Source organism: Mchenga conophoros, linkage group LG3 (assembly GCF_057382185.1).
Source record: "Mchenga conophoros isolate Kocher_MC1m ecotype Shallow Benthic linkage group LG3, M_conophoros_male_GT1.1, whole genome shotgun sequence".
Taxonomy (NCBI): domain Eukaryota; kingdom Metazoa; phylum Chordata; class Actinopteri; order Cichliformes; family Cichlidae; genus Mchenga; species Mchenga conophoros.
The window spans coordinates 30574213-30597622 of NC_140528.1; the positions used below are offsets into that span (position 1 = coordinate 30574213).

General features: G+C 43.4%; 1 protein-coding gene across 1 annotated transcript in view; it reads right to left on the bottom strand.

Moving 5' to 3' along the window:
• LOC146578111 (protein NLRC3-like) overlaps positions 1-22918 on the bottom strand; it is a 48986-nt gene extending 26068 nt beyond the window's left edge. The window contains exons 1-4 of the mRNA XM_085257671.1: positions 22889-22918; positions 8653-8774; positions 8467-8568; positions 5979-6045 (exon numbers count right to left, since the gene is read on the bottom strand). Of these exons, the coding sequence (XP_085113797.1) occupies positions 5979-6045; positions 8467-8568; positions 8653-8741 (258 nt within the window). The 5' untranslated portion in view covers positions 8742-8774; positions 22889-22918. The remainder of the gene's footprint in view (positions 1-5978; positions 6046-8466; positions 8569-8652; positions 8775-22888) is intronic.
• Positions 22919-23410: the final 492 nt, after the last annotated feature.

A 23410-nucleotide genomic window follows, 5' to 3' on the forward strand; every position in this document is an offset into this window, starting at 1 on the left:
AGGGTTGCCGCTATAAAAATGATGGTCTTACCAAAAATAAATTATTTATTCTTTTTTTTTTTTTTTTTTTTTTTTTTTTTGTGCCTGTCCCATTTGGTTCTTTAGCCATCAGAATTGTTGTCTGAAGACCAACAAGGATACCCAATGGATTTACTTTGCCAAATGGATCATCGTGGCATTGCCGTATTGGTCCATTTGGTCGATCTTTGTTTTTATTATTTATTTTATTTTATTTTCAGATGTTACAGACGGGACAGACATGAGTGAGGGATAGGAAAGGGAGAAAGAAAGAGGAAGGAAAGGAAAAACAGAAGGGGAGAGGGACAGTGAGAAAGGGGGGGAGAAAAAAAATAAAAATTTCCTGGATCACCTGTTGAGAGAAGAATAGAAAACAAGCAAAAAAACAAAGCAACATACTAAACACAACACCATCGCATTTAATCTAGCTAAGTGTAAACAGCAGTAAATACTAAATATTCAATGTTGTTGTGCAGCACGCAGGACAGATGTGCTTCGAAGTAGCAGCCAAGAAAGGTGTAATTTGGGTCTACGAGCAGTGAACACCCGTGTGCATACCTGTGTGGATCAGCGCGCTTGTATTCCAAAGGTTTCTCCATGTAACGATCTGCTAGGGAGTGTGGGGGGGCCAGAGCCCCGTCCTCCAAATTATTTATTCTCAATGATCCCAACTAAACTGCCACAAGATTGGTTCAGATCTCTAGATTCATGTATGTCCAAATTCCTTTGGAAAAATAAACCCCCACGTATAAGCTTAAAAACACTACAAAAGACCAAGGATAGAGGAGGATTAGAACTACCTAACTTTCAGCACTACTTCTTAGCCAACAGGCTTCAGTTTATCTCAGGATGGCTAAAACATACCCTCTTAGATGAACCTTGGCTAGATGTAGAACAAGCACTTTGCAATAATCTAGAGATTTCAGATCTACCATTTATCAGCTCAAACATCCAACGACATGAATGCTTCAAAAGCGTCAGCATCAGCTCTTCTCTGACAGCATGGTGGGAGTTTCTAAAATTGACGGAGTCTTCATTAATCCCATGCAAACGTACACCTATCTGGAACAACCCTGACATATTACAAAACAATAATATGATAAACTTTTCAGATTGGAGTGGTAAAGGAATCAAATATTTAGAACATATACTAGAAGGAACAGAATTTATTTCATTTGACGGACTAGTTACACAATATGGGATCAACAAGAAAAGATTTTTAGAATATCAACAAATTAAATCCATAGTAAAAAATAAAAATTTAAACCGGGTCAAGTTGAACTACAAACACCACCAAGTGTGGTTCTCTCATGGTCAGACTGTCCTTCCCCGGGCGACCTGCCTGTGTTTGTGTGTGTGCTTCTCTCTCTCTCTCCTCCTCCTCCACCCAGCGGCTGACACACCTGCACCTAATTTGCCACCCAGCTGTCACTAATCATCCTTCGTCGTGGTCTGAGGTATTTAACTGTGTGTCCAGATGGCAGTCGACGCTGGATTGTACTTGAAGCTTGGTAGTAAAGAGTGTTTTGTGACTTGCAACTTAGCTTTAGCCGGCTAGCCTTCTCACCTGTTGTTTTCGCTCGTTTGTAGGAGGAAGGGATACGGAGCAGGAGGTTGGAGAGAAGGAGCCCGCGGGATTAAGCTATCGGAGGAGAACACACACTTTGATTATCACTGGAAACTCACCTGCGCACCATTGGGAGTTTGGAGAAGATCACTGTTGGACTTTGCACTTCACTTTGTGTTTTGAGACTGTTTTTGGGCACTGTAAATAAACGCATTGTGTGCTTCGCAACCAGAGCTCCGTGACTCAGTCCGTATTTTCCCATTACCCGTGACAGGTTCAATTTCTTACTCTTAAAACCCCCAAATTACTATCCAAAATATACAGAATGCTTTCTAAAACAGATGAATCAATATCACTTCCTATTGCAAAATGGGAAGCGGATTTATCAGTTAACTTAAACAAAAACTTCTGGTCTCAGATTTGCTTAAAAACCTTTCATCTAATTAGAAATCCCAGTCTTCAATTAATTCAATACAAAATACTACATAGAGTGCACTATACAGGTCATCGGATGTTCAAGATGGGCTTCACATCTACCAACAACTGCTCACACTGTCAAACCAATTCACCGGACAATTACATCCACGCTCTTTGGTTCTGTCCACCAGTTCAGAAGTTTTGGCGCGAGATATGTGAAGACTTATCAAAGTGTCTGAAATGTAACATTCCAACTTCCCCCTTAGTGTGTTTGTTGGGCAGCTTAGATAATGTCACTTCAGAAAAGAATATAGCCCATATGGTTTTCACTGCCCTATGCATAGCCAAGAAAACTGTCCTCATGAACTGGAAAAATAAAAATAATCTTAATTCTAACCAATATAGAAATTATCTATTAGATTATATTAGTCTTGATACAGCCTCTGCCACCACATCAGATCAATTGCTCTGGGCTCCTTTGATCAGCTCCATCACCTAGTGGGGGTGGGGGGTCATAGTTTGGTCCCACCTTCGCTGTTGTGATTGGTGTGGGGGTAGGGACAGGCTTAGGGCGCCGGGGGGTTCCCCGGGAGCATCTTCCTTGGGGGGCTCAACCCGGGGTAGCGGTCATAGCCTATTAGGGGCTCTGCTGGATCTTAGGTGACGGTTTCCTCGTGGCTGCGTGCAGCGGGGCTAGGGGAGGGTCTGTGCTGATGGCTGTGGGTTACTGACCTGGCTGCCCCTGGGTGGGTCTGGGACGGGCGTGAGGTTCTGGGGGCACTCCGTCTCTGGGCTGGAGCCCTGGTCGGGCCTCGGGGGCTTGGGTCCTGGTTGGTATATTGCTGGGGTTGTGGGCGGGTGGGTGTATGGGGGCCTGACCCTGGCGCAGGGTGCTGCCAGTGCATCAAGCCACCTGGGGGGCTCTTCTACTGGTGGGGGAGGTTGTTACACCTTGCAGGAGCTTTCCTCTCTTCAGGAACTCTCTCTGCAGGATGGGGAGATACAGGAAAGGTGGAGGAAGATCTCAGCCTGGGTGTCTATTGTCTTATGTAGTCTGGAAGATGAGTGGATGGGGGGGTGGGAGCAGTTTTCTCTGTGGTGGGGTCAGGTGGGCTGTCCCAGGCTCTGTGGGGCTGGGCGGCGCTGCTGTTCTGGGCCCCGGTCCAGATGGGCCTGGGCCCCCTTTCCCTGGCGGGTTGCGGTGTATGGGGGTGCCTGCCTCCCTCTTCCCGCTCCACCACAATCACCCACACATGCAGGGCCTTGGAGTAGGGGTATGTCACCAGGGTGCAGAGGAGGCTACCCCCCCCCCCCCCCCTGTCCCCTTCCGGCTGCCTCTGCCTCAATTTTATCCCACAACTTAGACATTCACATTACTCACACTCTCATTACACATACATATAGGATCTTGAGGGTGGGCACGATACACGGACTCCAAAAGACCATCAAGGTGTATACCTCACCCCTGGCATCGTTGCCCACCTCTCAATTTTAAATACACATAGACATTGAGGGCTAGCAGGAGGGACTATGCGCTTACCTGCTGCTTTCTGGCAGGTAGCTCCATGCCCTCCTGGGTTTTAATTGCACCTTAGAACACACATGCATCAACACTACATATGAGCGGGCGGAGGAAGGTTTGGAGTCTTCTCTCACTCCCGTTCTCTGCGGCCTGCTGGAGCGGGGGGGCTAGGAGGAGGAGTTGGCCGTCCGACTGCGGTCTGGAGTGTGGGGCCTCCCTGCTGCTGCGGAGTCGGGGCGATCTGCCTCTCCCCACCGCAGGGAAAAGGGTAACACCACCTGGGTCTGGGTGCAGTTCCCCCCTCCAGGGGCAAGGGTACCTAGACCCAGATCTTAGAGTACGCTTGGGGAGTGTGATCGTGTGTACAGCGTCTCTTTATGTCTGTCTCCACGTTGGTTGAGTGTGGAGTAAGTGCATATGAGAGCATGAGGGTGGGAATGGATGTTTGTGTCTGTGTGTGCCTGTATGTCTGTGTCTATATGTCAGGTTGGGTATCAGACACCACCTCTCTGGGGACATCTCAGGCCCTCCAAGGTTTGGAGGCCTATCTCCCCCCACCACCACTTCCCCTGCCAGTGGCGGACTCCCTCAGACATCCGTGCGTTGGTGGTTCGTTGTGTCCGGGAATGGGCGCCCAGGTACACACCGGCTCACTCCTTGGTGGCTGTTTATCGGGGCCTGGGGCTCGCTTGGGCCACTTCGGGGGTGGGGTGCCCTCGGCCTCTCGGCCTGGGGCTCGGTCACTCTGGCACAGCTGGCTGACGGTGGAGCTCACGGGCACATCACTGCAACCCCCCCCTGGCTTCTGCGCCGCGGCTGCTGAGTGAGCCCTCATCTGGGACTCTCCTCAGCTCTTTCTGGGACAGTGGCGCGGCTGCCCCTCTGTTAGTCTTCCATGGTCTCTTGTGTTCTGGGGGCCTCTGGATGTCTGGAGTTTTGATCTCCTCCATACCTGCTTCATGCCCTGGAGGACGGGGCTGTGGCCCCCCCCACACCCTCTAGCAGATCATTACATGAAGGAACCTTTTAAAAACAAGCGTGTCCATGCTCACAGGTGTACACACGGGTGATCACACCCACAAACTACACCCTTTTTGGCTCCTACCTCAAAGCACACTGTGTTCTGTGTGCTGCACAATAATGTTTAATATTTAGTATTTACTGTTATATTCAAATATATCATCATGATGTTGTTTATTGTATTGTTCTCGTTTTCTTCTGCTTGTTTTCTTTTTCTTTCTCAACAGGTGATCCAGGTGATTGATATATGTATTTTTTTGTCTGCTTATTTAGTTGGTTTTTGTTTTTTTGCCCTTTATCCCCGTCCCTCTTCTCCGCTGTTTGTTTCCCCTCTTCCTTTCTCCCTTTTCTTTTTCCTCATTCAAGTCTGTCCCATACCTAGCAAGTGAAAATAAAAAAATAAATAAAATAAACAATAAAAGGTGAATCAAATAGACCATTACGGCAACACTGGGATGGTCAATTTGGTCAAGGAAATCCGTTGGGCATCTTTCCTCGCCTTTAGACAATAATTCTGATGGCAAAAGCACCAAACGTGACAGGCGCAAAAAGAAAAAAAAAAAAAAAGAATAACTGTCTGCTGCCTCAATACTTCACATCCCCAGAAAGCAACACTGTTTTCCCCTCCCAATTACAGCATGTAGGTTTTACTCCCACACCATACTTCCCATACTCATGATCCTCAGAAAAACGAGCAGCAACTAATACACGAGTAGACATGACTTAAATACAAACAGAAGAACACAGGGAGATTACAAACAGGTGGGGAACACAGCTGGGAGTAATTGACAAGATGACACAGGGGAAGCAAAACTGATTACACTGACATCAGACATGAACTGTCAAAGTAAAACAGGAAACAAGAAACAATTCACAAGACACAGATTAGACACAGAACTAAAAGGGACACATGGAAAACACAGGCCCAATACTGACAATTCAATTAAATTTTATTTATATAGTGCGAAATTAAACCAAAAGTCGCCTCAAGGGACTTTATATAACCACAGAACCAAAACCTAGGAACAAACAAAGACATCAAGAAATCAAAGATTAACAATAAAAAATAGAAAACGCTGGGACACAGACCCAGGACTGTGACATTTCAAGTGTTATTGGCCATACTGTAATTTTGTTACCTAATTGCTTGTAATGTGTATTCGATCTTGAAAGGCGCTTCTAAATAAAATGGAATTTTATTCCATTTTATTTATTTTTTTGGGCCTGCCCATCTGCCAAAGCGTATGGTTTGCTTTTCTTTCTGAAATACTGAGACATGCTTGAGATTTGCTGATATATTTGCAGTTTAGTGGAGACACAAATCTGACCACAAAATTCTGTTCAACAGAAAGCTCTACCTTCTGAGCCAGAACCCAGCATGGAGATAGCTGTGAACAAAATTTATGTAAAAGTAGATGTTGTACATGTACATACCTGAAATATGTCCAGTTGTGTTTGACGCTGACTACTGGGAATCTCTGATGAGCTCTGTTGGCCCTCTCTGTGGAGGAGTCATGAAGAATTAAATACAGCAAAACCTTACAGCGTGAAATGCAGCCTGCTGCATGGTTAGACTACACGCCTTTGGAACAGAGGATCGCAAGTTCGATTCCTGCCTGGGGCATCTGTATCCAGTAAGGGTCATAAGGCTAGACCCCCTATGCTAAGCAAGCCAACCGCAGACATGAGCGAGACATAAATATGAAGGCATGCCAGCTCGGACGTCGCCCGGATCAACAAGGTCCGCGTCAGGTGTTGAGGAACCAGGGCACCCTGACGAAAAGTGGGCTACTGGAACAAGAAGGCATCGGTGGGCAAGAGACAAAAACAGGGCGTTGTTGGAATGCTACTACGCAAGTAACCCCGGCGGAAGGGGTGAGTCCCTCACCCTCATGAATAGGATGAGGGACCTATGGATTCTTCGATACCCAACATCCACAATGACGGCGAAACAACTAGTAGCTCAGTGTTCCAACATTCGAAAGAAGGGACTGCTCTCACAGCTAGAGATTGACGAGGTACAACACAAATGCTACGGCAAGGAGGAGTCAGGACGCCAGGTCAGGGGGGAGATATCATCACCCCCACCCGAGATTGGGTACATAGCCCCAAGTGCGATAGGAGAAGGATCGTTGAGTGCGAGAGGAACTGACCTGAAAAATAGGATCATGGCCAAGCTTGAAACCTGGATCCCCCGTAGCCGGTTACCAAGATTACGTGAAGTACCCTCAGAAGGTCTGCTAGATGATGTTAATGCAGCACTACGGACAATACCTACAACCACGATTACCGACACTAACAAGCTCATCTACAATACGGTAGCAGTGATCAGTGAGTTGCTTGGCTACAAGTTGAACAGCCACAAGGGGCAGTACCCTCCATGGAGAAGGAGGCTAGAGGGCAAGATCAAAGTAGCACGGAGGGAGGTTAGCCAACTAACGGAGTTGCAGAAAGTGGATCTGAGGGCAGACCACAGCGACCTCCCTGAACAGGGTCTGGCTGGACAAAGCTGGACTGAAAGACAGCACAGAGGCACTAATCATGGCAGCACAAGAACAAGCTCTGAGTACAAGATCCATTGAGGCTGGGGTCTATCACACCAGGCAAGACCCCAGGTGCAGGCTGTGTAAAGATGCCCCAGAGACAATCCAGCACATAACAGCAGGGTGCAAGATGCTAGCAGGCAGGGCATACATGGAAAGCCATAACCGAGTGGCCGGCATAGTGTACAGAAACATCTGTGCCGAATATGGCCTGGAAGTGCCGAGGTCAAAATGGGAGATGCCCCCAAGGGTGGTGGAGAATGACCGAGCTAAGATCCTGTGGGACTTCCAGATACAGACGGACAAAATGGTGGTGGCTAACCAACATAATGGTGGTAGATTGGTTCCTGGAGGAACCTTGTTTCGCCTCACTGTGTATTTTTAAACTGTATATGGTTGAAGTGACAATAAAGTTGAACTTGAACTTGAACTTGAGATAAACATGAGAAGACGGCCGTAGTGATCGATGTAGCGGTTCCGAATGACAGCAATATCAGGAAGAAGGAACACGAGAAGCTGGAGAAATACCAAGGGCTCAGAGAAGAGCTCGAGAGGATGTGGAGGATGAAGGTGACGGTGGTCCCCGTGGTAATCGGAGCACTAGGTGCGGTGACTCCCAAGCTAGGCGAGTGGCTCCAGCAGATCCCGGGAATAACATCGGAGATCTCTGTCCAGAAGAGCGCAGTCCTGGGAACAGCTAAGATACTGCGCAGGACCCTCAAGCTCCCAGGCCTCTGGTAGAGGACCCAAGCTTGAAGGATAAACCGCCCGCAGGGGCGTGCTGGGTGGTTTTTTATATATATATATATATATATATATATATATATATATATATAGATATATATATATATATATATATTCTGTATACTATGCCGGCCACTTGATGCATCTTGCACCCTGCTGTTATATGCTGGATTGTCTCAGGGGCACCTTTACACAGCCGGCACCTGGGGTCTTGCCTGGTGTGATGTCTTTCAGTCCAGCTTTGTCCAGCCAATGGTAGGATTTCTGGATATCAGCCAACTCCTCTATGTTGTTACCATTTCCAATATTAACAAGTCTCTGCAGCTTGCTCATTTTATTTATTTATTTATTTATTTATATCTATAGCTATTATATATATCCTCTCCCTCTCTTTAGGTAGATAGAGGCAACCACACGTTTTTGAGTGTGTTACTTTCTGCTATATATCATGTCAGAGTAAAATGTTTTTACGTGTTTCACTTCCTGTTTGCTGGAGTGGAGTTTCAGTTGTTTAGAAACCAAACGCTTGTTTTAAAGAGACAGTTTGAATGGGATTGACGGAATGACATGTTTGCAATTTATAACCAACAACATCAATAAGTTAAATCAAAGAATTCATGTTACTAACAGCTCACCTCTCTGCGGCAGACAACTGCTGGCTTTTAAAATCAATGGGACGATATGTAGACCGGTCACTCTGTAAGGACACAGAGCTGGGTGGAGGTCCAGGCTGGTTCCTGTGAATAATGATGGAGCAGTGATGTGAGTGCTGAGCTGTGACATGGAGAAGAGTCATGGACAGTTAGAGATGGTCATCTCACCTCTGAGCTTTGGTCTGGCTCTCATGTTCCCCACACAGAGTGCTTTTAGAGGGAGGGGCTCCCTCCTCTCTGTCCTCACACTGATCCATGCTGCTCAATTCACACACACTTTCTACCTTCACCTGCAGAAGAAACAAAAATCATTCATGTGCACATCAACTAAAATCCTCCTTTCCATCGTGTGCTGTCCAAGTATCAGCTGGTTCATCTCAGTGTCAGCTGAATGCAGTCAGACAGCAGTGTGAGGCAGAGTAAGCTGCCATCAGCTGCGCTACTTCTTTTTTTTTTGAAACGATGATTTATTGATTTTGTCAGAACAACACGAACAGCAACAAGTCAGCACAGCCAAGCACAAAAAAAAAAAAAAAAAAAAAAAAAAAGATAAAGCAAATGCAGGTATATGAGTTACCAGTACACACGCCTGGGACAAAATATGTAAAGCGTTTCACATTCGAAGTCAAGGGAAACAATAAATAAAATAAATAAATAAATAAAAAAAAGGGGGGGGGGAAACACAGACATTAATCAGTGTGTTTAAAAACAAACTGCGAGTCCCCTTTATGTAATAGCACAGTAAGGTCATGAGGTAGGTGATCAAGCAGAGGCTGCCATATGCTACAGAATGCATTACAATTGCCCTTTATGATGGCACTGAGGCGCTCCATCGGCAGCACCCTGAGCAGTTCTCTGTACCACTGTGTAACAGTAGGAGGCCGTCTCTGAATCCATTGAAACAGTACACATCGCCTCGCCAAATGTAAAAGTTTACTTAACAAAAGCATCTGTACAGAAGACAGAGAGAGCCCTTCTATAGATAGACCCAGAACGAACAGCATAGGGTTCAGTGGGATCGTTCGGTGGAAAATAGAGCAAAGCTCTATAGCAATATTCTTCCAAAATCTAGTAATTAAAGGACATTGCCATATGCAGTGGTAATAGGTCCCTACAGCCGTATTGCACTTCACACAAAGAGCAGAAATCTGAGGGTGAATTTTATTTAGGAACTCCGGCGTACGCTGTAGTCTATGTAAGATTCTGTACTGGCTTTCCTTTAGTCTGTTACAGGGAAACAATTTCATGGCAGATCTGAAAGTTTTGGACCATGCTTCCGCACCAACCTGAGCTTCGAGATCGGTTTCCCACCGAACCCTGGCCTTATCAGTGGTTATAAAGTTCAAAGACAACAATTTCCCATAACAAAGAGAAATAAATTTCTTTTTTGTAGTCATTTCCTCGTTAACTTTGAGAAGAAAGCTTTCAACAGGGTTCAAAACTGGTTGATTGGCTGGAAATTTAAGGGAGTTCACATAATGCCTTACTTGCAGGAATCCAAAGAAGTGTTTCTGTGGTAAATTATACTTAACTTGAACTTGATTAAAGGCCATAAAACTACCCCTTTCGAACAGATCACAAATAAATCTTATACCTTTGGAATACCAATCATCAAATATATTAATGCCAATACCCGGGGGGAAAGCTTTATTCCTAGTTAGAGGCTGCAGTGCACTAGAGAAACCTCTTCTTCCGACGTGGGCAGTAATATCACGCCAAACCTTTAAAGTGGGCATCAAGACGGAGTTAGTTCTGACACCAAGAGGGAGGTCCGCCAGGTCAGTGGATAAGAGACTAAGAGGTGAGAGAGGGTCACAGCACCAGGCATCTACCGATGGTTCGCCCCGGTGAAGGAAGGAATGTAACCACCCTGAGATTATTTGTGCATGGCAAGCCCAGTAGTAATATAAAAAGTTAGGCAGTGCCTGACCCCCCTCATCCGTGGGCAGTTGTAAAATCTGTATCTTTAGTCTAGATTTCTTCCCACGCCATATGAATTTAGAAAGACATCCCTCAATCTCTATGAATGTTTTTCTGTTGATCCTGAGAGGCAACATTTGAATGGGGTATAATATTCTGGGTAGCACATTCATCTTGATTAAACTTATTCTACCCGTCCAAGACAGGGGGAGGTCAAACCACCTATTGAGGTCATTCTTGATTGAGGCCACAATCGGCTTGAAGTTCAACTTGTACAACTCCGCTGTGTCTGCGGACACCCTGATACCTAAATATGTGAAACCCGTGGTCGACCACCTGAAAGGGAAATTAGGAGGAGCGTCCCACCTCCCCCCGTCACCCAGTGGCAAAGCTTCAGATTTATCATAATTTATCTTATACCCTGAGAAGAGGCCAAATTGGTTGATGATATGTGTCAGTGCAGGAATAGAAGTTTCTGGCTTAGTGAGAAAGAGCAACACGTCATCTGCATAAAGGGAAATCCTGTATTCAGTATTCGACAAGGTCACCCCACAGATCTCAGGATCAGTTCTTATAGCCTCTGCCAGTGGCTCCAAAGCAAGTGCAAACAACAGGGGAGAGAGGGGGCATCCTTGCCGCGTTCCCCTACCCAGTGGGAAGACATCCGAGACCGAGCCATTAACCAAGACCCTTGCAGCTGGGGCCCCATACAGCAGTTTGACCCACTTGACAAATTCAGATCCCAAACCAAACCTGTCCAAAACATCAAATAGATATTCCCACTCCACCCGATCAAATGCTTTCTCAGCATCCAAAGAGATCGCAAGAGCCCTATAATTGGTGTTCTGAGAGAACTGCGCAACATTTATGAGTCGGTGGACATTGGAGCGGGAGTATCTATTCTTGACGAATCCCGTCTGGTCAGGCTTTATCAGAACCGGCAGAACCTCCTCTAAACGTCTGGATAAAATTTTGGACAGAATCTTACAATCCACACTAAGTAGACTTATAGGTCTGTAGGATGTACACAGATCCGCGGGTTTATCCTTCTTTAAGATCAGGGATATATGGGCAAGGTTTAGGGTGGGTGGAAGCACGCCCCTCTCAAGAGATTCTGTATACATTCCCAACAAAGGACCCGCCACATGTTTGGCCATTTTTTTATAAAACTCTGGCCCAAACCCATCAGGTCCCGGAGCCTTCCCGCTCTGTAAGGATTTAATTGCATCCAAGACCTCCTGCACCCTGATAGGGCTGCAAAGATCCAATCGACTTTCCTCTGACAGTATAGGGAGGTTAACAGTGTCAAGAAACAGTTTCCTGGCGTCTACAGTATTTTGACACTCAGGGGAATATAAGTCTTGATAGAACTCTTTCATTATTTTGCTGATAAGTTTAGCCTCAAACTGTAAGACACCTGCCTTATCTTTTAGAGAGGGTATTGCATAAGAGCCCCGTTTCCCTTGGGCAAGTCGGGCGAGCAAGCGTCCAGGTTTGTTGCCTGATTCAAATAATTTATGCTTCGCATAGAATATTGCAGTTTCCGCTTTCTGAGTTAACAGTTGGTCCAGGGCCGATCTAGCTGCATCCAACTTCCGAAGCACAGAAATAGACGAGGATTTCTTAAACTCCCTCTCCAAGTCAGTGATATCGCGTTCAAGCACTAATTGTTTGGCTAAGTTGCTCCTCTTTTTTGCCGAGGTAAAAGAGATAACGGAGCCCCTGAGAAATGCCTTACCCGCCTCCCATAGAGTAGAAGCACTAACCCCCGGTAAGTCATTTGTAGAAAGATAGAGTTCCCACTGATCTTCTAAATACTTTACAAATTTAGGGTCACTAAGGAGAGCTGGGTTTAGCCGCCAATGTCTAGACGAAGGGTCATAATAAGGTGGTGATAGCTCCATTGAAACTGATGAGTGGTCCGAAAGCGCACATGTGCGGATCAAACAGCCCCGAGTTCTGTCAAGGACAGATCCAGAAACAAACATGTAGTCAATTCTGGAAAAGGAAAAATGGGGGCGTGAGAAAAATGTGAAGTCCTTCACATGTGGATTACAAACTCTCCAAGCATCAAAGAGACCAAGATCTGAACAGAGGTCCGTTGTAGCCTTTGCCATTTTTGAAGATGGTTGAGATTTTGGTGGATTATAATCAGTTTCAGGATTCAAGCCACAGTTAAAATCCCCACCAATTATTACGTGGTTCGGACACACAGGGGAGGTTTTTGCCAGAAAATTTGAATAGAACGATCTATCAAAAGTATTTGGTGCATAAACACTTCCCAATAGAATTAATTCCCCATATAGAAGCCCAGTAATCAAAATAAATCGTCCGTCCGTATCCCTTACAATAGTATGTAGCGTGAATGGTAGATTTTTATGGACCAATATTGCGACGCCTCTACTTTTAGAGTTAAAGGAGGAATAATAAATTTGTCCCACCCAATCACGTTTGAGTTTTAGGTGTTCGGAATCTGTGAGGTGAGTCTCTTGCAGTAATGCAATCTGCACTCTATCTTTTTTGAGTAAGGAAATTATCTTGCGCCTCTTAATGACGTGGTTAATTCCCTTGACATTAAGAGTAATAATTTTAGTGTTACTCATTGCAAAAGTAATCTATCATTGGACAAGAATCGTCAACCCAAGGCAAACAGAAAGAGCCATCATAATAAAAGACATGTGAAAGACTTAACCCATGGCCTGAACCGGCCGTGCTGACATGAACAAAACCATCACAAAAAGATGGCAAAGGAACCTTCACCCACACAACAAATTGCATACAATAACAGAATTAAGATAAACGTCAAGGTATCACGGACTAAAAACAGACAAACAAGAAACAAACAAAAATGAAAATGCCACCCACCGGGTGGTGTCACAAGCCCAGTGCAGCCAAAAGAAGTTTCACTCCACGGGAGAGAAGGAGAGAGAAGACAAGAAAAAGAGAAAAAAAAAAACAAAGCAAAACCCCGCCCCCGCTCCCCAAACCTGAATGGAATCGGGTTACTGTCAGTTGTGAATCAAAATTAGAGACTGAGTAAACAATTAGGCTATTTTCCCCGTTAAACCGTCTCTGCCTCCTCAAACTGCGTTAAACGCTGCGGACTCAGGCGTCCAATGACACGGTCCCAGTTAAGTCCGGCAGTGCCACAGTTTGTACGGGGCAAGCATCTATTAATCCAGCGCATTGATGAAACTTTGTGCATCTTTAGGCGATTCAAACTTGTGCTCATTGCCATTGTAAGTCAGCACAAGCGTCGCTGGATAGCGCATCCTAAAGCGGATGCCCTTGTCGATTAAGGCACGGCAAGAAGCATTAAATCCCCGTCGTTTCTCACGGATCGCGTAGGAGAAATCCTGATGTATGAAGATCCGCTGCCCGTCGTGGTGGAGTTCGGGGGCCGCTTTCACTGCAGCCATAATCCGCTGTTTATCTCCGGAGTTGTGGAGCTTGATGATCACCGGCCTGGGGTGAGCACCCCGCGGGCCGAGGCCCCGGTGTGCGCGGTCAACTTTAATGCGGGCTTTACCCGCGGAGCTGTGTCTCAGCCCGAGTGTGGCAGGCAGCCAAGCCTCGAAAAACTGAGTAGGGCTCTCACCCTCCGCACCTTCTTTCAGGTTAATGATGCGAATATTGTCGCGCCTGCTGCGGTTCTCTAAGTCGTCCAAACCTTTTGCCATAACCTTAATCCTCCCCTCCGCTTCAGCCAGCCTCCCCGCGAGGTCAGTCACCCCATCTTCCATATCTGAGATTCTCTGCTCTGCCTCCGTGACGCGTTTGGAGACGTTTTCCAGCGAGGACGAAATTTTCTCCAGTGTCCCCGACAGTGCAGACAGTTTTTGGTCAATTACCTCACTGATGCTATCGGTCACCTCACGGACGAGAGTTGCGGTGTCCACCGGGGGCGAGGGCTGGTCGCCCATTGCTACTAGCATGTCAGTTTGGCTAGCATTGTTCATCACGACGGCCGTGGTCTTTCGAGATTGTATCTTCGTCTGCTTCGACATTATTTAACTTCCAAAAAGCGTATTTAGGACTGCTGAGTATTCCCAAAGCTCTCAGTCACTAGTTTAGGTAAAAATATAGACAGTAGTGCGCATTACACTGTGATAAGTACAGGTGGGAGCGGGAGCACAGTGAAAGCACGTCTTCTAGCCTACCATATTCACCGGAACCTCCGCTGCGCTACTTCTAATATCAGTCCACTAGATGGAGCCATGAAGCACACACGATGCATTTGTTGTGACACAGATTCACTGTGACTGGAAGTTTCACTCAGTCCAACATATGTGAACAACATTTGAAAATTTTCAGCTGACCCATGATTCAAAGAGGATCAGCAGAGTTAAAAGTGTCACAATAATTATTCCTGCTGAGTGAACTGTACACACACCGATTTACTGTTAATAAGAAGCTTCTTCCATCCAGTAATGCTCTGCGTCAGTCAATTCAGGATTAATGTGGGTAGCCAACCAGAGGATGGCAGTGGAGGCAGATTTTCACAGTAAAGTTCAATTTAATTCAATTCAATTTTATTTATATAGTGCCAATTCACAACAAAAGTTGCCTCCAGGCGCTTTATTTGTAAAGTATAGCCTATAATAAAAGATAGAGAGAAAAACCCAACAATCATATGACCCCCTATGAGCAAGCACTTTGGCGACAGCGGGAAGGTAAAACTCCCTAGAGATAGTATCTGTCTCCCGAATCCAAACTGGAAGCTGGTTCCACAGAAGAGGGGCCTGAAAACTGAAGGCTCTCCGTCCCATTCTACTTTTAAATACTCTATGAATAACAAGTAAGCCTGCAGTGCGAGAGCAAAGTGCTCTAATAGGGTGATATGGTACTACAAGGTCATTAAGATAAGATGGGGCCTGATTATTTAAGACCTTGTATGTGAGGAGCAGGATTTTGAATTCAATTCTGGATTTAACAGGAAGCCAATGAAGGGAAGCCAAAACAGGAGAAATATGCTCTCTCTTTCTAGTCCCTGTCAGGACTCTTGCTGCAGCATTTTGGATTAGCTGAAGGCTTTTCAGTGAGTTTTTTGGACATCCTGATAATAATGAATTACAGTCGTCCAGCCTGGAAGTAATAAATGCATGAACTACTTTTTCAGCGTCACTCTGAGACAGGATATTTCTAACTTTAGAGATGTTGCACACATGGAAGAAAGCAGTCTTACATATTTGTTTAATATGTGCGTTGAAGGACATGTCCTGGTCAAAAATGACTCCAAGGTTCCTCACAGCATTACTGGAGGCCAAGGTAATGCCATCCAGGGTAAGAGTCTGGTTAGAAACCATATTTCTAAGATTTTCAGGGCCGAGTACAATAATAATAAGCTTGTGAAGTGGCTGTTTGGTCTCTCCAATGTAGAGGTCTGGGCATTCCTCGCTGCACTGTACACTGTAAAGTCAGCAAAGAGGCACAGAAAAGAAGACCAGACACCAGCGAGGGAGGATAAGAAGGACAGACGCAACAACATTGTCATCCCCTATGTAGCCGGTGTATCAGATGTCATGCTTGGAGAGTTTTCTCCAAGCATGACATCCCAGTGCATTTCAGACCTAGCAACACGCTCAGACAAAAACTGGTTCACCCAAAAGATAAAACGCCAAAACACAGACTTAACAATGTGGTGTATGCTGTACAGTGCAGCGAGGGATGCCCAGACCTCTACATTGGAGAGACCAAACAGCCACTTCACAAGCGCATGGCACAACATAGAAGAGCCACCTCCACAGGACAAGACTCAGCAGTCCATCTGCATCTTAAGGATAAAGGACACTCTTTCGAGGATGCCAATGTTCACATTTTGGACAGAGAGGACAGATGGTTTGAAAGAGGAGTGAAAGAAGCATCTATGTCCACTGTGAGCGACCATCTTTGAACAGAGGCGGGGTTTACGACACCAACTCTCTGCCATCTATAATCCAGTTTTGAGATCCCTTCCCAGACGCCTTAACGCCCACTCACATCCTGGGCCATCTGACCTCAGGAAATCACATGATAAGGTGGGGCCAGTTTTCACAATGAACACACCCGAAACTCTGGCTGATTGGGACCCACACCCAGTTTCACACCTTGGCTCAGGTGATTAGAGGATCATCAGGGGGTCATTTTGTCCCTCTGTGGGGGGAAACTCCCACTAGGTTTATATCTGGGACTCTCCACCATTTGACCTTAGAACTGAAGAAGCTTCTCGGATGAGAGGTGAAACGTCTTCAAGTAACTTAAAGAAGTCCAGACGCTTTTCTTTGCAAGCTCCTTTGACTACGATGACCTGGATGACTGAGAACCTTCACAGACATATGTCTTTTAATGATGCTGCCTAGGGGAAGCATGTATAATGTAAACAGAATTGGTCCTAGCACTGAACCCTGTGGAACTCCATAATTGACCTCAGTGTGTGAAGAGGACTCTCCATTTACATGCACAAATTGGAGTCTATTAGATAGATATGATACAAATCACTGCAGCGCAGTACCTGTAATACCTACAGCATGTTCTAATCGCTCTAATAGGATATTATGGTCAACAGTATCGAACACTGCACTGAGGTCTAGCAGGACAAGCACAGAGATGAGTCCACTGTCAGAGGCCATAAGAAGATCATTTGTAACCTTCACTGAAGCTGTTTCTGTGCTGTGATGAGCTCTGAAACCTGACTGAAACTCTTCAAATAAGCCTCTGCAGATGATCTGTTAGCTGTTTGACAACTACTCTTTCAAGGATGTTTGATATGAAAGGAAGGTTGGAGATTGGCCTATAATTAGCTAAGACTGCTGGGTCTAGAGATGGCTTTTTGAGTAAAGGTTTAACTACAGCCAGCTTGAAGGCCTGTGGTACATAGCCGATCATTAGAGATAGGTTGATCATATTTAAGATCGAAGAATGAATTAATGGCAGGACTTCTTTGAGCAGTTTTGTATGAATGGGGTCTAAAAGACACGTTGATGGTTTGGAGGAAGTAATTATTGAAGTTAACTCAGAAAGATCAATTGGAGAAAAAGAGTCTAACTTGGTACTAAGAGTAGCTGTAGATAATATTACATCTGTGGGATGATTATTGGTAATTTTTTCTCTAATGATAAAAATTTTATTTGTGAAGAAGTTCACGAAGTCATTACTAGTTAACGTTAAAGGGATGGTTGGCTCAACAGAGCTCTGACTGCTTGTCAGCCTGGCTACAGTGCTGAAGAGAAACCTGGGGTTGTTCTTATTTTCTTCAATCAGTGATGAATAGTAAGATGTTCTGGCTTTGCAGAGGGCTTTCTTATAAAGCAGCAAGCTATTTCTCCAGGCTAAATGATGATCCTCTAAATTTGTGACACGCCATTTGCTCTTAAGCTTAGGATTTATCTGCTTTAGGCTACACGTTTGAGAATTATACCACGGAGTCAGATACTTCTGATTTGAGGCCTTAGTTTTCACAGGAGCTACAATATCCAGAGTTGTACGTAGTGAGGAGGTGAAATTATTAACAAGATAATCGACCTCTGTTGGAGTAGCGTTCAGATAGCTCCTCTGCTCTGTGTTGGTACAGGGCATTGAAGATGATAACAGTGGGTGCATTATATTCTTAAACTTAGTTACAGCACTTTCAGAAAGACGTCTACTGTGATAAAGTCTACTCTCCACTGCTGCGTATTTTTATTGTGAACTGCAAACTTTATTTGTTGCAGTTCACAATTCCTGCAGTGTGATGAAAATATTTTAGTTTATAATATGGTAAAACACATACATTTCAACAAATATGTCTTTGTTCTAAACTGTTTGCTTTCCTGTTTCACACTGAGATACAGACACCGACATCTGCACTTTAGCTCAAATTAAGATATTGATAACTGTTATTAAGCATTATTATCCAGAAATATAAATTATTGTAGTACAAATGATCAGGATTTTATACAACAGCTTCTTTAAAACATTTTGAAAATATGCTCATTAAGATTTTTTTTAATTTATAGTACTTCCTTCTTCTCAACATTATAAATGGACTGTTTCTTATACAGAGCTTTGTTACTCTACTTGACCTCTCAAAGCACTTCACACAACTTGTCTTTATTATATATCTATAATAAATAGTTCAGCTCCCTGGCCTCCCTCAACCTGGATACCGAACAGCTGTTGATGCATATCACCAGACAGTTTGACAGCATTACTGTGGACCAGCATTTCCTCTCCACCTCTTCCATACACTGATGGAGGCAGGAAAATGACTCTGGATTGAAATCAATCAGATCAGACTGATCTCTGTGTGTTTCCGCACTAAAACTTTCATTTTTTCACTCCTAAAATATGTCGTCTGACTGCTCAGACTGAGTCAGAGTAAGCGTATTGTTGGGTGTTGCTTCTACCTGGAAGGATGCGGGACTCCACCTGAAGGTGGACAAGTGGGAGGAGGTAGATTTTTAGATGAGTTTCTGTTTTACTTTGTTAATAAAATGAACCCACTAAGATGAAGAAAGTGAAATTAGACAAGTTTAATCTGACATCACAAAATGGCATGACTTTGTGTCTTTCTACAAATTCATAATTATCAATAAAGTCTCCTGAAAATGACTCTGATTTATTATCTCAGCATAACTTGGTAAAAGAACATACTTTTAATGGGCGACATTCAAAGTGGTCTAAACTGTTTCTAAGGTCTGAAGAACAGCTGTAAACGTGGACGTTTCCATGCTGCTCCTGAATGCAGCACACAGCAAACTTTCCAGTCTAAGTTTCACATGACTTTTCTCAAGTGCATAACTGTGAAGTTTTTACTGCCATAAACAACTTTTAAAATTTTTTACTTTATTTAATTCAGTTCAGTTAATATATAATTTTACACAGTAATGCAGTTTTGAAAGAGCAGATTCTCAGCTTTTGTGTTCAAGCAGTTGTGCAGAAATAACATTAAACTGTTACATTACTGTTATATACTGTGAACCCCCCAAAATGAACATAGACAGATATAAACTTGTTTCCATGGTGCCATTAAAAAAAATCATAAAAAAGTTTTGTTTGGTTTTGTTTTTTTACAGTGTTTGTAGTCCAGATCAGGCAGACATGGTTTATTTGACTATATTATAGTGAAACACTGGGTTAAAGGTGAGGAGTAAATGTGTTTTTAAATTAGATTTAATAACAGTGAGTGAAGTAGCCAGACATCAACGGAAAATCATTCCACAATTTTGGAGCTGCAGCTCTGAAGGCTCTGACCTTACATTGAGTCTTTGGAACAAGCAAAAACATCTGGACTGCTGACCTGAGAGATACAAAGGTACATGAGCTCAGATAAAATAGGGTACAACCATGAACAGACTTAGAGACAAATGAAAGGATCTTAACATGGATTCAGAAACAAACAAAATTTTTGAAGGTAAGCTGACACTGAAGTAAGGTGTTCTTTGCTTGCACCAGATAAAAATTAAGCAGCAGTGTTTTGTACCAACTGTGGATGAGCAACAGACTCCTAGCTTATTCTACTTAAAAATTCACTAATCGAGACGAAACGTAACAAAAGACTGTGTTAATATTTCGAGGTTGCATTTGGACAGAAGAGGCTTGAACTTTGAGAGTCATCTCAACTTTTTTAGCACAGTGTTCACATGAGCATCGAGCTTTAGAGAAGGATCCATTTCCAACCAGATATTATGTCAAAGCGTGTAACAGACAGTGTGTACGTGTGTGTGTGTGTGGGCCACACCTTCATGTGTTCACTCCAAAAATATGCCGTCTGACTGCTCAGACTGAGTCAGAGTAAAGTTCACATGATGCGTTAGGGTGGTTACTCAAAAACAAAGTAATGTATTACACATTACTGGATGTTTTTTCTTAAAAGTAATCCAGTACGTTACTTAATTATTCACTGGAGTAAGTCATTTGCTCCAGTACCTGTTACAGTATTTTCACACATTTCCATAAAATGACATGAAACTTTTACAGCCTGTCAGTTTCAATATGAATCTGAGGTCTATGAACCAGCTGATTTTAGACATTTTTAGATCTGGGCTCAAAAGCAGAGGTGAGTCTTTTCAGTGGTGGTTACTAATATTTGGTGTGCCCTTTCACATAAGAGTTCCCTAATCTGACAATATCTTAGAAAATTACTTCTCATAGTGAACTGATTTAGTGCTGGAGGTACTAACAACTTCCCTTAACAGGAAGAAACCTCCAGCAGAACCAGGCTCAGGGAGCCATGGCCATCTGCTGAGACCAGCTGGGGTGAGAGAAGGAAGCCCAAGGTAAAACTGTCAGGCACACCAAGAGTACCTATAATACCATCAGAAGTAATAGACTTTATTACTAGACCATCATTCATCTGCAGACATGACAAAGTTCTTCACATTAGAATTAAATGAATTCAGGGACACAGACATAACTAAATGTTACCAAAACTATATTGTAAACTGCAGCAGTTTCTGTAATATCCCTATAATGTTTATGCCATGAACACAGGTGAGAAGTAGTGATCCTGAGCTGGTCCTTAAAATTAGCATTAGTACTCCTCTTTTTGCCATCATGTTCGTGAGAAGCAAAAATGTTTTTTAAGTTTGGTGTTTACTGCCAAGGAAACGTTCTTCATGGAAGTTTAAACTAGAAAAACTAGAAACTGCATGCAGCATAGTTTCAGTTTGCAGCATAGCTGATCTCTCTCAAGTATCAACAGCAAAACGTGTTATTTAACAGAGCTGCATAAAGAGTAACACACATCCATTTATTTGATTTATATGTTAATTCAGATTATGCATCAGATTTACTTTATGTTAAGTAAATGAAAAATTCTCACTTCCTGTTCTGATCTATCAGCTCCATCAGTTTCTGTGCCTCCTCCATCATCAACTGTCAGCCGAGGAATGTTTACTGAACACAATTCCTCATGTCTGAGTGTGTAATAGTATGTGTGTGACTGATTACTTACCAGGTTATTAATGTTTTACTCTGTTCATCCTTTTTTAAAAGCATTTGTCTGTTTTGCTGAATAAATCTGATTCCTTCTTACATGAAAACATGAAAAGCCAGGATCAGTCTGCTTCCTGCTCTGTAGGTCTTCACCTCTGCTGACCATGACCAGACTGACTTAGACCTGATCTCCTGGACACAATAATCTGATCCTGTTAAAGTGGTTGAGATCTTTACACCTGAGAATTTCCAACTAACTTACAAGAGGCTGAGTTCACTGCATGTTTGATATATAAGGACTCTGACTCTGACTCTGATATCAGATTATGAGAACTTATTTATGTTCATTTGTGATTATTTTTGCTTCTCGTTGTGTCTTGTGTGGCGATGTTAACCTTTACATGAGCATACCTGCTCTAAAAGGACAATGTTTTTTACCGACTAATGAACTGATGACTGAGCAGAGACTGAGGGCTTAAAGAGTCTCTGATCTTATCCATGGAATAAAATGTCTCAAAGGGACAAAACGGTGGACAACATTTCTGAATAGTTAATGTCTTTTATTTTAAGCAAATCTAAAAGGTTTAGGTTTTGCAACTTACATATTCTTTAATTATGGAGGAAAGGGTATGAATGTTTGAGGCTGTGAGACTAATCTGACTTTAACTTCATGATTCACCAAGAATACTTCATTACAACAAACAGAAGTTAAATATGTATCAGTTCATCTAATTGTGCCACTAAGGAACTATAAGATTGTTGGCATTAGCTGGCAGATGTTTGTAACCAAATCCAGGAGAACTGACTGAAAGAAGATGAAGTGAGCTTGTATGGAGACTGAAAACAGTTCAAAAGGACAAAATTCAAAGTGTTTATCAAAAAACATCTAAAGACTTGGGACCTCAAAATAGAGAGAAACACAAGAGACCAACCATTAATGATTAAAAGCTTCAAACGCTAAAAAGAGAATAATCCAAGCAAACTGATGTGGACATGACAGTGACACAAAGACATGTAAAAGCTGCCAAGTTCAAATACTTTTCTGCACATTAAGCTTATACAATAAGCTTAATTTGCTTAATGTACAATAACTTTCCTTATGTAGATATTATTATCAGGTACAGGATTTTAAACATGCTGAAAATGTTCATGCGTTTGTGAAAGATATTTTCATCTATTCTTCTCTATTTTCTTTGCATACACTGACCCTGAACTGAACTGGAGCTTCTCTGCTTCTTTTTATTTTACCGTCACTCCAGTAAAACCCGAATATCGACTTCTTAACAAGAGACTGATTTTATCTGATTGTTTCCAGTTAAAGTAACGATCATTGTTTCATCAGGTTAATGATCAGTGTCTAAAATTTCACACATATTCATTTAAACCATTTATCACAGTAACAAATGTTTCAGTGCAGAGATACTAACTGATAACCAGAGTGGATTCAGTTAATCAATAATCTATAATCATGTGTCTTCAAACACAAAAGTGTTCAAAGTTTGTCCTGAAATAAGAGCTGAACATCGGGTCCAAACATCACACAGCAGAAACAAACAGTCAAATTTTTAAAGGAGGAAACAAACAAACTTACAGTGTCTTCAAACACACACACCAACAACAAGCTCCACTCCACACCTGGAGACTAAACACGGACAAGTGAGTGAAGCGGGACTCCACCTGAAGCAGCACAGGTGGGAGGAGCTGAGCAGAAGCAGCAGCCGAGTTGATTTAACAACATCCTAGGAGTTCTTGACAAAGAGACTGATGTGAAAAGTGAAGCTTCTTTCGTGTGTCTTTTCCCTTTTTCTTTCCTCTTCTGATTTCCTCTGAAGTCCACTCAGAGGAAATGGGAACAGTCATTTTTGTTTTTACTTTCTTGCTTCATTCAACTCCTTTGAACTGCCATGAAATTTCTCACTAACCAACAGGTTCAGGAGACACTGCTTCACTTCACAAAGCCTTCTCTGACGTCTTGTGCAGACATGATCCCAGAAAGAAATCAAATCAAATTTACTGTCATTCTGTGTCTCTACATAAATAGAAAACACTTATTTGGAGTAAACCTATCACTGTTGGTATCAGTGTGAGTGTCAGCAATCAAAGGAAGGTGCGT